General features: G+C 44.4%; 1 protein-coding gene across 6 annotated transcripts in view; it reads left to right on the top strand.

Annotated features, from left to right (window-relative positions):
• Nucleotides 1-12,091, top strand: part of mllt3 (MLLT3 super elongation complex subunit) — a 49,481-nt gene that overhangs the window by 33,286 nt on the left and 4,104 nt on the right. For all 6 annotated transcript variants that reach the window (XM_045701345.1, XM_014155786.2, XM_014155785.2 and 3 more), the window contains 7 exons: nt 903-1,493; nt 9,950-10,022; nt 10,172-10,225; nt 10,335-10,479; nt 10,807-10,906; nt 11,264-11,332; nt 11,790-11,861. In XM_045701345.1, the coding sequence (XP_045557301.1) occupies nt 903-1,493; nt 9,950-10,022; nt 10,172-10,225; nt 10,335-10,479; nt 10,807-10,906; nt 11,264-11,332; nt 11,790-11,861 (1,104 nt within the window). The remainder of the gene's footprint in view (nt 1-902; nt 1,494-9,949; nt 10,023-10,171; nt 10,226-10,334; nt 10,480-10,806; nt 10,907-11,263; nt 11,333-11,789; nt 11,862-12,091) is intronic.

Below are 12,091 nucleotides of genomic sequence, written 5' to 3'. Positions count from 1 at the left end.
AGTCTTCCCTCCCTTCCCCCACATTCTGGACAAAACAAGTTCCCAGCTCTTTTCTCAAGTAAACCCTTTTCTTTTCTTTTTTTCTAGAATAGACGTGCTCTTTATTGAGCGAGCAGTACAGAACCCCAGGGTGGCACAAGGGCTTTCTCAAAATGAACACAAAGTATTTAGACTCCTTTTAAAATGCCATGCCCAGACCAAACCTTTTCTTTGCTCATTTATTTGTCTGGGGCGTATTGATTTGAGCATTGTAATCAAGCCTTCAGTGCTGGAAGCCAAGTAAATAATTCCCTGCAGTGTTTTTTAATTTTTTTTATATTGACCCCAACAAATCTCACTGAAGTGGCAAAGCTCAAATTGCATCATCCCTAACCATTTCCCTGGATATCTAGTCAACAGTTGATCAAGACTAATTTCAGTGGTGTATATAGAAAAGCCCTTGAGGTCAAAAATGTACTTTTAGGCCCATACCGTCCGCTATGGATCGAGGGAGTTATTAGCTGAGCTCATTGACATGCTGACGATTAGCAACAAAGTGGGTCAAACAAACTAATTAGGTGTTTGCCCCATCATGTCCACTGACCCTGAGACGGGATTTCTCCATCTTGCCAGTGTGCAATCCTCTGAGTGTTAGTTAGGGCTGAACTAACCTTTTTCATTATGTTCGTAGCTTGTGCGGGCTGTATTTAATCCAAATGGTAGAACTTGTTATTCAGATAATCACTTAGTTAGTGAAACATATCAATAAACTGTTCAGCTATCCATTAAACCTAAAGGTAGCTCAAAACCCAACTTAACCTTAGTTGTTGCACATGAAGAGTTAAAGTTGATAGCTTGATCGACCATCCTATAGGAGACTATCCAAATAAATTGAGGCCTAATCTATGTGCTTTTTGCTGCAGGATGGCTTCAAAGGATCTGACTCTCTCCTCACCACAACCACCAGCTCATCCAAGCTCCACAAACTCTCCAAGGACTACAAGGACAAGCCTTTGAAAGAGCCCAAAAGTGCCTTCAGAGACTGTAGCAGGGAACCAAGCAAAGCCTCCAAAGATACATCCAAGAAACCCAAAGAGAACCAGCCTCTTCGGGACAACCCCCCCATCCCCAAGATGGGCTTCAAGGAGCCCAAGGCCATGTCCAAGGAGCACCGGCAGGATGTGGGCTACTCGCACGGGGCTGGGAATGGGACAGGGACTAACAAGCGACTGTCCATCACCGACAGCGAGGACCACCTGACCAAAAAGCGCAAGAAGGGCTTCTCGGAGTTGACGTTAAAGCCGCCGGGGGGCTCATTGCTGCCGTACCCCCAGTCCCACTACTCGGATAAAAAACTGTTAAAGGACAAATCCCAGGTGCGGCCCACTAAACTGCGGGTGGATGGCGGTGAGGCGCTGGGGGAGCGCAGGAAGGCGCCGACGCTACCGCCGTTCTCGGAGTTGACGGACGCCAACGACTCCGACATGGAGGACAATATGTCCACCAAATCAGATGTGAGTGGAGCCTATGTATTTTGTGTTTGTAGGTTTGTGCCATCTGCCTTGACCACATTGGAAGAGTTGAATTATACTTTCATGTCTTCTGGGCTCTACTCTGTAGCTGTAAAAAGATGTTAACCTACATTTTTTTTTTTTTATAATTGCTTTAGGGATGAGCAATTCTGGTCCTCGTGGCCAATGTCTGCTGGTTTTTGTCCCTTCAAATCAGTGAGTGGTGAAACCAGGTGTACTTTTGGGGCAATAAAGTGTGTCCATTTTGTTTGCACTGTTACAGCTTCACATTCAGGAACAACCGATAGGAATCATTCTTCTATTTAGCATTTTTAGACTTTACCATATGAGTAGGTCCATTGAGCCTACTGGACTTTTTAGTATTAGGTAGCAGAGTGGAGTTTCTGCCTGGTGCAGGAAGGTTATTGAATCCTCTGGTTTTAAAAGTGGGTATGTTCTGTTGGTCAGTCTCATCCTCCGCATGACCAGGCAATAAACATCTAATGACCGAGTCCAAGGGGGTGGCTCATAAACATGGTTGGTGTGCAGCTGCAGAGAGGCTGCTTTTGTTTGGAAGGAAACAGGAAATGGATACCTCCTAAACCACCACCCCACCTTCATGAATTTACCTCCCAGTCCCCCATTTTGACAAAGCCAAAAAAGCTGCCCATGCAAAGTGACAATGTTTGCAGGTTTAGAATGTTCTGCTAGATCCAGGTTGCATGCTCAACTGTTGAATTCTGAATCATTTTTGTTGTTGACAATTTTGTTACATTTGATACTCTGTGCAAAGGATTAGAGATCTGGGAAATTATTTTTTTACATACCACAGTCTTGTTCCTTTTGTAAGTGTCAAGATGGGAATAACGGAGTCATATTTAGACCTTGAGAGAAATCAGTAGGCCTTTCAGAGTGTTGCCAGCTCCTCACACATTCAGTAAAGGATCTTAACAAAGTGGGGACTGTTATTAGCAGAAAAGCAAGCTGGGAGATTTATGGTTTTACGGCACCCAAGGAGAATGCAGAAGGACGCCAGGAATAGCCAAGAGCTCCTCTTCAATCTTTTGCCTTTTAGAAAAGAGGAAAAAGGGGGCAAACATTCTGCATTTGTCAGAAAGCATCTCATTGTCTTTATCTGTTTGCTTTCAAATTTTCTTTCATGCCCATAGTGTGTTCACCAGTCCTGCTTCAAATACATTACACACACAGGTGCTAATCTCCCTTAACCATTTCCCCGCCAGAACCAGCAGAGCCATTGCAGCCCAAAGCCAAATGTGTGTGTGTGTGTGTGTGTGTGTGTGTGTGTGTGTGTGGGTGTTGGTGGGGGGAGGGAGGGAGGAATTTGCCCTACAGGAATGGTCATAAATGGGAAGTGGGGTGGGTGCAGGGCGAGTGGAGACAAATGCCAGGTGGTCGGTCCTCCACAAGCTGCCTTGACGACTCTGGTGGCCCAGTCCTGGCTATCCCTGCTTACGCCTAACGCGAACCTTCATTTGATCTGGGCTTCTGCCACGCTGTGTAGGCCTGGGGGAAACCAAGGAACTACCAAAGGGGAGGGAGAAAGTAACAACAAGAAGAAGAAAGTCTAATGAAGGCCACACAACTACACATGGGTAGATCATATGAACAGCTTGTATTTTAGGTTAACTTCTGTCATGTAATGGAAACACAGGCTGTTTCATGAATTTGTCCTTCGGTATAAGCATTGGCCTACTATTGCGCAATAGTACACACAAGTTGGTCCCTCATCAATACAAAATGTGTAGGCTGTGCGCACTGCACATGTTGCATGCCTTCCTGACTCTTTCTCAGCGCAATAGGGTGGTTTGTGGTTGGTTTTATGTTTGTGGAGTGCTACATGTCCATGAGTTAAACAGTCATTTTTATTAGATTGACCTACTACATGACCAAACTGAAAGGGCACCTTCAGTTTGGTCGCATCGAAACGACCTTGTTGATCAACCTCCCACTGAATTGAGAGTGAATTAACTGACGTTTTGGCCAAGTCCAGCAATCTTCATCTTGTACTTGTATCTCACTTCAAATAAAATTGTATTTGTCACATGCCCAAAAATTTGCACAAATATAAAATGGTAACAATATAATAACAAGACTATATACAAGGAGTACCGCGTCAATGTGCAAGGGTACAAGGTAGGGTAATATGTACATGTAGGTAGGGGTAAAAGTGAAATTGGCAATCAGGATATATAATAAACAGATTAGCAGCAGCATGTTTGAAGCGTGTGAAAGTGTCTGTAGCGTCAATACACTTGTTTGTGGTGTGTGTTGGAGCGATAGTGTAATATGTGTGGGTAGAATCCAGTGAGTGTGCAAGAGTCGGTGCAAATAACTGGTGGCTTCGGGAGACTGAAAGAGAGGAGACGGCAGATTGATGGGGGCAACCTAATACTAAAGTCCTGTTTATTGTCCTATAAGAGGTCTGCTTTGGTGGCTTTGAGCAAGGCAAGACAAAAGCCCCTAAAGCAGAATGGCTGAGAGATTTACGATGTACTGAAGAAGCCCGGGCCCATAAACCAGTAGACCAGCTGCATGTTTGTTGTCGGAGGTGACGGCTATTGAAGTTTCCCTACCTTTTGTCCTCACTTCTCGCTCGCGCTCTCTCGCGAAAAGAATGGTGGATGTTTCTTTGGGGCCTTCTACTGTCTATTGGGAAGAGAAGTTGTTAAAACCAGTTGTTTATCCTTGTTACAGTTGGGCTGATTGAAAGTTTCCCTGCGCTGCAGCACAGGTATAGAAAAAATATGCTGCAAAGGGGACTTAACTGCACCACTAGGGACATACTGTATTTAAGACATGTGTTTTCCTGATTTGAATTTATTGTTCGTTGACTACAAACTTGCCGCCACCATGCGAGAGTTTGTCACATTAACGATGTTCCGTTGCTGCAGCTTTTGCACAAGCACTTTGAAAAGTAACATTTAAACCAAGACATCTGTAGGTTTCCTGGTTTAGGTGCAAATCAAATGTCTGCAAAAAAAAAGTATTTAAAATAGGCTAATGGCCTTATGTGCTATGAAAATGGACATCTAAGATGTGGGTTTCTTACTCTGACCACGTGAGGTCCATTTACTCGGTTTCTGTCTGTGTTTTTGACTCCAGCACACTAGAAGACCTCATGATTCTGAATGAAGGCTAATCTTTGGCCCTCTTAATTGACTAAGTCTTTGGATCTGAGAGAAGTTCATAAACTGTAACAAGGGTATACGGTTTCAGAGACCGGGGTTAGAGAGGGCTCTATTTGGCAGCCCGGGCCCGTAGATTAAGAGGCTGTATCCCCATAGCCAGGGAGGCGATTTGTGGCTGCTCGCACGCCTCTAGAATTTGAATGAAATTCCATCTCGTATTCCCCTTGCTCTCCTGTGTAGTACAACGAATTACAGAGAAGGCTTTCACAAGGGCTGAACCGTACTAGGCAAGCAAGTCAGTCTCTTTGGTTCGCGTTGCTGTCTAGGGTTAGGCCTTAGCCTCTACAGTCAGCAGACACACACACACACACACACACACACACACACACACACACATCCTGGAAGTTGCATGTCATAGCGGGGGAAGGAGTAGATTTATCTTTACTTTGTGTGGTGTCTCAGGGCCACAGATCAGACAAGAAAATGATCTGTCATTTAGCTTCAAAGTGCCTTTCCCCTCAGTCTTCCACTTGGATGAGGTTTAAAGCTCCCAGGCACACAACCAACCATGTGGTCACACACACTGGAAACATCACGCACTTGGATGCATTGTCTGTCATTGCCTATTTCATCTGGATACTGTATTGTTTTCCTCATGGTATTTTGTAGTCTTTAGCCCAGGGATGCACTCCTACTAGTTTCCATTTCTCCTCACTGGCTCATACTTAATCAACATGCTACTGATTGGCTGGAGAGGACACAGTACTACAGTACATAGACCTCTGCTGGAGAATTGGAAGAAGTCAGTGTTGGCCTTTAATCATCAGCTCTGTTTCTCCCTACAAATCAGTTTTTGTATCTTCTGTGAAAAACCTATTTTAGCTGGGTGTGAAATGTAAATGTCAAAATACAATTTATTTGTTTACCCCCCCCCCTTTTCTCTCCAACTTCTACCTTGTCTCATTGCTGCAACTCCCTTAAAGGGCTCGGGAGATGCGAAAGTGAAGTCACGCGTCCTCCGACCGATATTGCCATTTTTCGCGCATCGTGTTCAAATCGTTTGATTTTGCTGAGCTTCACAATCAATGTTGTATACTTTCGGATTATATGGACATGATGCGGGAAAAAGGCTTATCGATCTCATAGTCCCAGTCGGTATTAGATAGAATGACGCGGCCTGTGGGGAAAACAACCTTTGGTTACCCCATTGGCTCACAGCAGAAACCTTTTGAAACGCAATTTTCTTGTCTGCTTATTTTAGTAAATTACAAAACAATTTAAGAAAAGTACAACATGTCTAAAGATTACTTTTCAACATTGCCTGCTCCTGAATGTTCTCACTACTTATAACGGTGCTAGCAGCCATATGCTAGCTACCTTTCGGAACGTTAAACTTGCCAAAACCAACGACACACACTAACAGACTAACGTTATACAGCTACAAGTAGTGAGGGGTGATAAAAACAGACTATACTAAACAAGTTAAATGTTTTACCTGTGATAAAAGGTTTTCCACACATAACTACGTGTAGCCTACTTTGACACCGGGTCCTCACATTTCCCCCTCTCCCACACCGAATAGCTTGAAGTAACAGGGCTCTTCTCATAGGCTCTATTTCCCTACGTGGGAGCATTGCGAACCTTAGGTTGGGATTTTTACCTGGTTACATGTACATTGAACAACACGGCTTGTTTAGGTAATTCTGTATAACAAAAAATGTACAATGTTGGCCCTCTTACAATAGTGGTGAATGGGAAAGAATGTTTTCCTCAATTTCTGTGCGTGGTCGAGGGGAATATCGACTCAGTGTATGACTTCAATGGGATTTGTTCCACATTCTAAAACATTGGCATGTGTAAACAGTGACGGGAAAACTAAAACAAAGCATGGATTGCCGTCATACCGTGTCCATGGACTACTTATATGGTAAGGAAACCAATTTGTCATGGTGTAATTTGTCTGAACTATCCCTTTAATTCCCTTTTCTGTCGGTCTTCCCTGCTTATTTACATAACAAAAATATTGAGATGAGTTGTGGCTGATTTCTTGCGATATGGAGGACGAAACCAATGACTTAGTCACGTTTGGCTTAACCCACACAGTGCTTCAAGAGCCAGCTAAAATATAACACTGACAAATAATACTCTTCCTTATTTTATGGGCATGTGGTTGACTTTTAGTTAAGTGAAACAGCACAGACATACTACTATTTTTTTTTACAATGGTATTGGGAATTTTAAGCAGTTTGGCTATTTTGTTCTGTGTTTTATGTTTAGCTGGTGGCTGGTTATCTTGCATCTTGTCAGCTGTTGCACCACAGTTGCTGTCTGTCAATTTTGATTGAAGTCACTTTTTCATTAGCTTTAAAAAAGTAATGTACCGTTACAGTTTTGCTATTAATCAAGGCAGGGTGAAGGGTAAGGGATAGGCCTTGGTAATCTCCAGCTCTCTCCTTCACCCGCTCTCTTTCTCTCTCTCTCTCTGGGACACAGCGCAAATGCCAGACCAGATGATTTTAACGTGGCTCTCTCCACAAGCTCTGAAATGCCCTTTATTATTTTTTTACAAGTTTCTCGTTTTTGGCTGGACAACCAAAGACTGAGAAAAGCCTCTTGATTTACAACCAAGGCCTCTGACCATGCATTTGATGTCAGCGAGACACCCAGACAGACAAACAGGCTGTAAAATGCTCCAAAAAGAAAGGGAGAGAAAAAACATCAAAGATTCCCCTCATGACTCTGCGGGACCCCACAGGGGGGCTTTGTTTTAATGGGCTTACCCCTACACTTGCCAGCCAGACACTTGGCAGCATCAATACTCAGCCCAGATCTTGGTAGAAGTGAGGGGAGGAGGAGTTTTTTGTTGTTGTGTGTGGTAATGGAAGTTTTGTTGACTCTTCCCCAGTTTGAAATGGCAATCGTACACAGCCTTGCAGCACACCTCACAGGCCAGACGGGAAACCGAAGCCCCGCCATATCAGGCATAGATCCATCACTTGGAAATTCTCCAATTCAATTAATTACTTCTATTTGTTGCCTCAGGAAAATAGCTTGTCCTCTCCATTCAGGCCCTATTCGATTTTTAAATCCACCGTTTCTTTGTTGCAGCAGGTGTATTCATAAGATGGTCCTATCAAGCGTTTTTATAAGCTGAAAACATTTTGTATCAGCCCTGTCCTGGCTGTAAATCACTGCTTTGTGCTGCCTTGGCTGGAGGGCCAGAACACTTCTGTGAGTTGGGTATTGTTCAGGAGACCCAGGCCTGGTTCTTCCAAGGGGTCATCTGAGAGGAATGTAAACAAATTAATTCAGATTAACTTTAATGGCTTCTTCAGATTTCCATTTGTGCAGCCTTCTAAGGAGGATTAACTTAATGGTAACTTGCAGATTTTCATCTCTTTCTCTACTGAAAGGAACTATCACCCCTTTTGCACTAACTTAAAACGCAGTGGAAAAATTTACAACTTTGTTAGACTGACATGGATATGAAAGTTGGTGTAATAGGTAACAGAACTTCTGGTGTCATTTGGAGCACAGTAGATTGGCACATCTTGGCACTCATCTTCCTCTCTGGTGTCATGAGTGTCACGATATAAGGTATGATGTCCTCCTATAGAGTCTCTTTATTCATATACCCCTCCCCTTTTTGTTCACTCAAATTGTCTCGGTTAACATACTGCCATCAATCAGTACCATTTTCAATCAGTGATTAGCCCATACATGAAGGAAGGAGGCATTTTCAAAGTATTGGAACCAAGCCATTGCTCACCCACACATGTTAGCGTTTCTACAGTGACGGGAGAGTGAATGTTGTGCATGTGCGTTGTAAATACAGGAGCCCCTGGGAGCCCAGCCAGTAAACCTGTCACATTCTCTCCTTATTGGCCCATGCCAGGGATTCCATCACTGCCACTCATGCCACCGGGGTGCCAAGCCTGCCTACAGAGCCCTGTCTTCCTAAGGATTTAATGCACTTAATAGGCTTTCTGGACTCTTATTAGCTATTATTGCAGCCTATAACCATAAGCCCAATAGGAACTGTACTAAGGAGAAATTGAGTTGTTGGGAGAGCCACATGTCCAGTAGAGAATTTGAGGATGGCTCCTGCAGTGCTAGAGGCGTCACTACAGACCCGGGTTTGATCCCGGGCCGTATCGCAACCGGCCCGTGATCTGGAGTCCCACAGGGCGGCACACAATTGGCCCAGCGTCGTCCAGATTAGGGGAGGGTTTGGCCGGGGGGGGGGGCTTCACTTGGCTCATCACGCTCTAGCGACTCCTTGTGGAGGGCTGGGTGCCTGCAGGCTGACCTCAGTCGTCAGGTGAACGGTGTGTCCTCCGACACATTGGTGCAGCTGGGTTAAGCAGGCGGGTGTTAAGAAGCGTGGTTTGGTGGGTCGTGTTAATTTACTTTTTGTACATCTCTGACTTTAAATGTATTTGTTAATTATTTGATACTGTACCTGCACATGACTTGCAAGAATTGGGAAGTATTTGATGCTTCTACACCTCCATTGTTTGCGGTTTTATGCTTGGTTTCTGTATAGCACTTTGACATCCGCTGATGTAAGAAGGGCTTTATAAATTGCTGGTTTTATTTAACCAGGAAGTTCCATTGAGGTTAGACTTCTTTCCCAGTCAAGACCAGTGATCAATATGTTTTTCACTGTTTTTCTCATTAGAATTGGTTGGTATGAAACTTAGGCAGGATGATGGCGCTGAATAGAACCAAATTCACCCCAGACCGCTTGAGTTGATATGGGCGTGCAGCCGTGTGAATGTAATATGTGGATGGGTATGTGGGAACTTTAATTGGGATTTTCTTGCTTGCTCCAGAATTGTTGTCTTTTATGTGGAAATTGAACCAAATTCCCTTTTTTACATTGACAGGCTGCAGTCTACCTTTCAATGGTTGCCTTCCTGCCAAATTGTCTGTTTCGTGTGTGTTGAGGGGGGTGAATACTGCTTTCAAACCTTGTGAAGCATTAAGTCTACCATCAGTAGGTTTTGGGTTTGACAAGCCCAGATTTACAGTGGAAGCAAGCACTGTTAAGCCTTTTTTTTTTTTCTGATCGCCAATCCCCTCGCATTTCTACGTGACACACTACCATGGCCCTCTGTGGGAATGTTATGCCGCCCTAACTGGACTTGAAGCGTTGGCTGTGGACTCAGTGTTTTTGGTCCAGTGTTTGCACCCTACCCAAGGGGCTTTGCACTCTCTGTGAGCACTGTTTTTTGTTCATTTGCCATGTAGTAGATCTCTGATAGTGTATGGGTTACTGATCTCTCTTTCCCCCTCTCCTCTTCCCAGTCAGAGCAGCCCAGTCCAGCCAGTTCAAGCTCTAGTTCCAGTTCAGGATTTGCAGCCAGCCACAAACGCCAAGGTAACACCAGAACCTATGCATACACACTTTTCTCCAGATCACCTGGAAATGACAATCATTCTTTTTTTATTGGCCACCCCAAATGGGGTTTAACATGTTGCATGTCTTCCCCCTCACTTCTATGTTGTGTTTTTGTTCCATGGACACAGTGGCCGAATTCGTCCGCAGGAAGGTAGGGTCCGTCCCTGCCACAGCCCACACAGGTAACCTCACACCTGACTACACAATCCATGGATGGAATCACAAGACTGGGCATGTCACTATCAAATTGTTTTCTCTTCACGAATGTTCGCTTTCTCTCTCTACACACAGTGTTGGGTCCCCTTCGTTCAATAATTCACGACCTGCACTCTGACGAGAACGAGGATGATTCGGAGGAGGAGGACAACGATGACAACGACATGGACTCTGACCTGGAGCGACCGATGCACACGCACATGACACACCGCCACCGCCGGTAGGTAGTGCCTGGCCGTTGTCATGGCAACATGGCTCTTTGGGGGCCCCCCCAGGGTCGTTTTCAATGGGGCTTTAATGAACTGGCAACTTAAAGGTTACTAGTATTATATGCCATCTCAGGTACTACCTCTACTGTTGTGCCCTTAAGCAAGGCTCTTCATCTCAAAATGGCTTCAGGGATGCTGCTCTGACCTTGTGCTGTGTGTGTGTGTGGTTCGATTGGATGGAAAAACAACCACAAACATTTTCCATTTTTGAATAATGTTCCATTATCAGTAATAAAGTTGTATAGTATTCCAATAGTTGCCATCCTCCTTTTCTGCAGGGTTAGCCTGAGTGACGGCACTGAGAGTGAGAACAGCTCAGCGCCCTCTCCCCACTCTCGCCACGAGCCCCCGCCTTTAATAAACACCAGTAATAACCAGGTAAGACCAATAAAATTATGAAATTGAACACTGCTGTTATTGGTTTTAGACACTGCTTGTATGGAAACATCAGTCTTATTAGCATCCTATAATTCCCAGGATGCATTTCCCTCATGCGCCAGACAAAATGCTACTCGTTAATAATGACCGCTGTGTAAAGTTTAAACAAAGCAGCGGTTTTCCAGTGGGTACATACGGTAATCCCTTATCTGGGTCGTATTCACTGAGAACGAAATGAAAGGAAACGGGTCAAAACTGGGAGGGGCCTGCCTGAACCTGTCTAATAAGCGCTTGTTTTTCGTTGCCAAACTTATTGCTACGTTGTGTACTGATGAATACAACCCTGATGTCTCGCAGATACTGGAGGTGAAGAGCCCCATTAAGCAAACGAAGCAGGATAAGAATAAAAACATTGACTGTGACAAGGTGAGTAGCTTCCTTGTGGTCGGGTTTTCCAGATTTAAGGTCATATCAGTGTAATTGAATGGCGTTGTAGCCAGGACATTTGTTGTAGCCAGGACATTTGCAGTCTTAAAACTGAAGTCTCTGCGGTCACCAAGGCTCTTGCAAATGGACAGGAGACGGTCTTCCTGATAATCATAACTTGGCACGGTTACTCTCCTTGTCATAGTCCCAGATGGTGTAAATAGGTAACAGACCTGGGTCAAATACACACTTGAAAGTTTGAGGTTTGCTTGAGTTTGCACTTTTGCGACAACGCCTTTGGCACCGTTGTCATCCCAGGCAAATTTAAAATCAAACCACGGCTCACATACATGACATTCGGATTTAACCCAGTTAAAAAAAAAAGTTATTGTTGATTTGAACTCCCCCACGCTGATGGGCCGTGCTTTCCGTCTCTCTCTCTCTCTCTCTCTCTCAGGCTTACCTGGATGAGCTGGTGGAGCTACACAGACGACTGATGACACTGAGAGAGAGGCACATACTCCAACAGGTAAGGTCCAATAGTGTTTGTTTGTGTGCGTTTGGTGTACTGTACATGTGTTCTCGGAGGACAAACCCGTACGTTTGCCGGGTTCATGTTTGCATGGAAGACGTCGCTTGCTAGGGTCGTTTTGTTTGGGCTTCATGCTGTATCTCTTACTCAGCACATTATAATTGAGGACTTCGTATAGGTGTCTGGCAATTATTAATGATTTGGTTAACCTTTTTTTTTCTCCACGC

The sequence above is a fragment of the Salmo salar genome, chromosome ssa18 (assembly GCF_905237065.1).
Source record: "Salmo salar chromosome ssa18, Ssal_v3.1, whole genome shotgun sequence".
Taxonomy (NCBI): Eukaryota; Metazoa; Chordata; class Actinopteri; order Salmoniformes; family Salmonidae; genus Salmo; species Salmo salar.
Note: the sequence above shows the minus strand (reverse complement) of the source record. Positions and strands in the feature narration are given on the sequence as shown.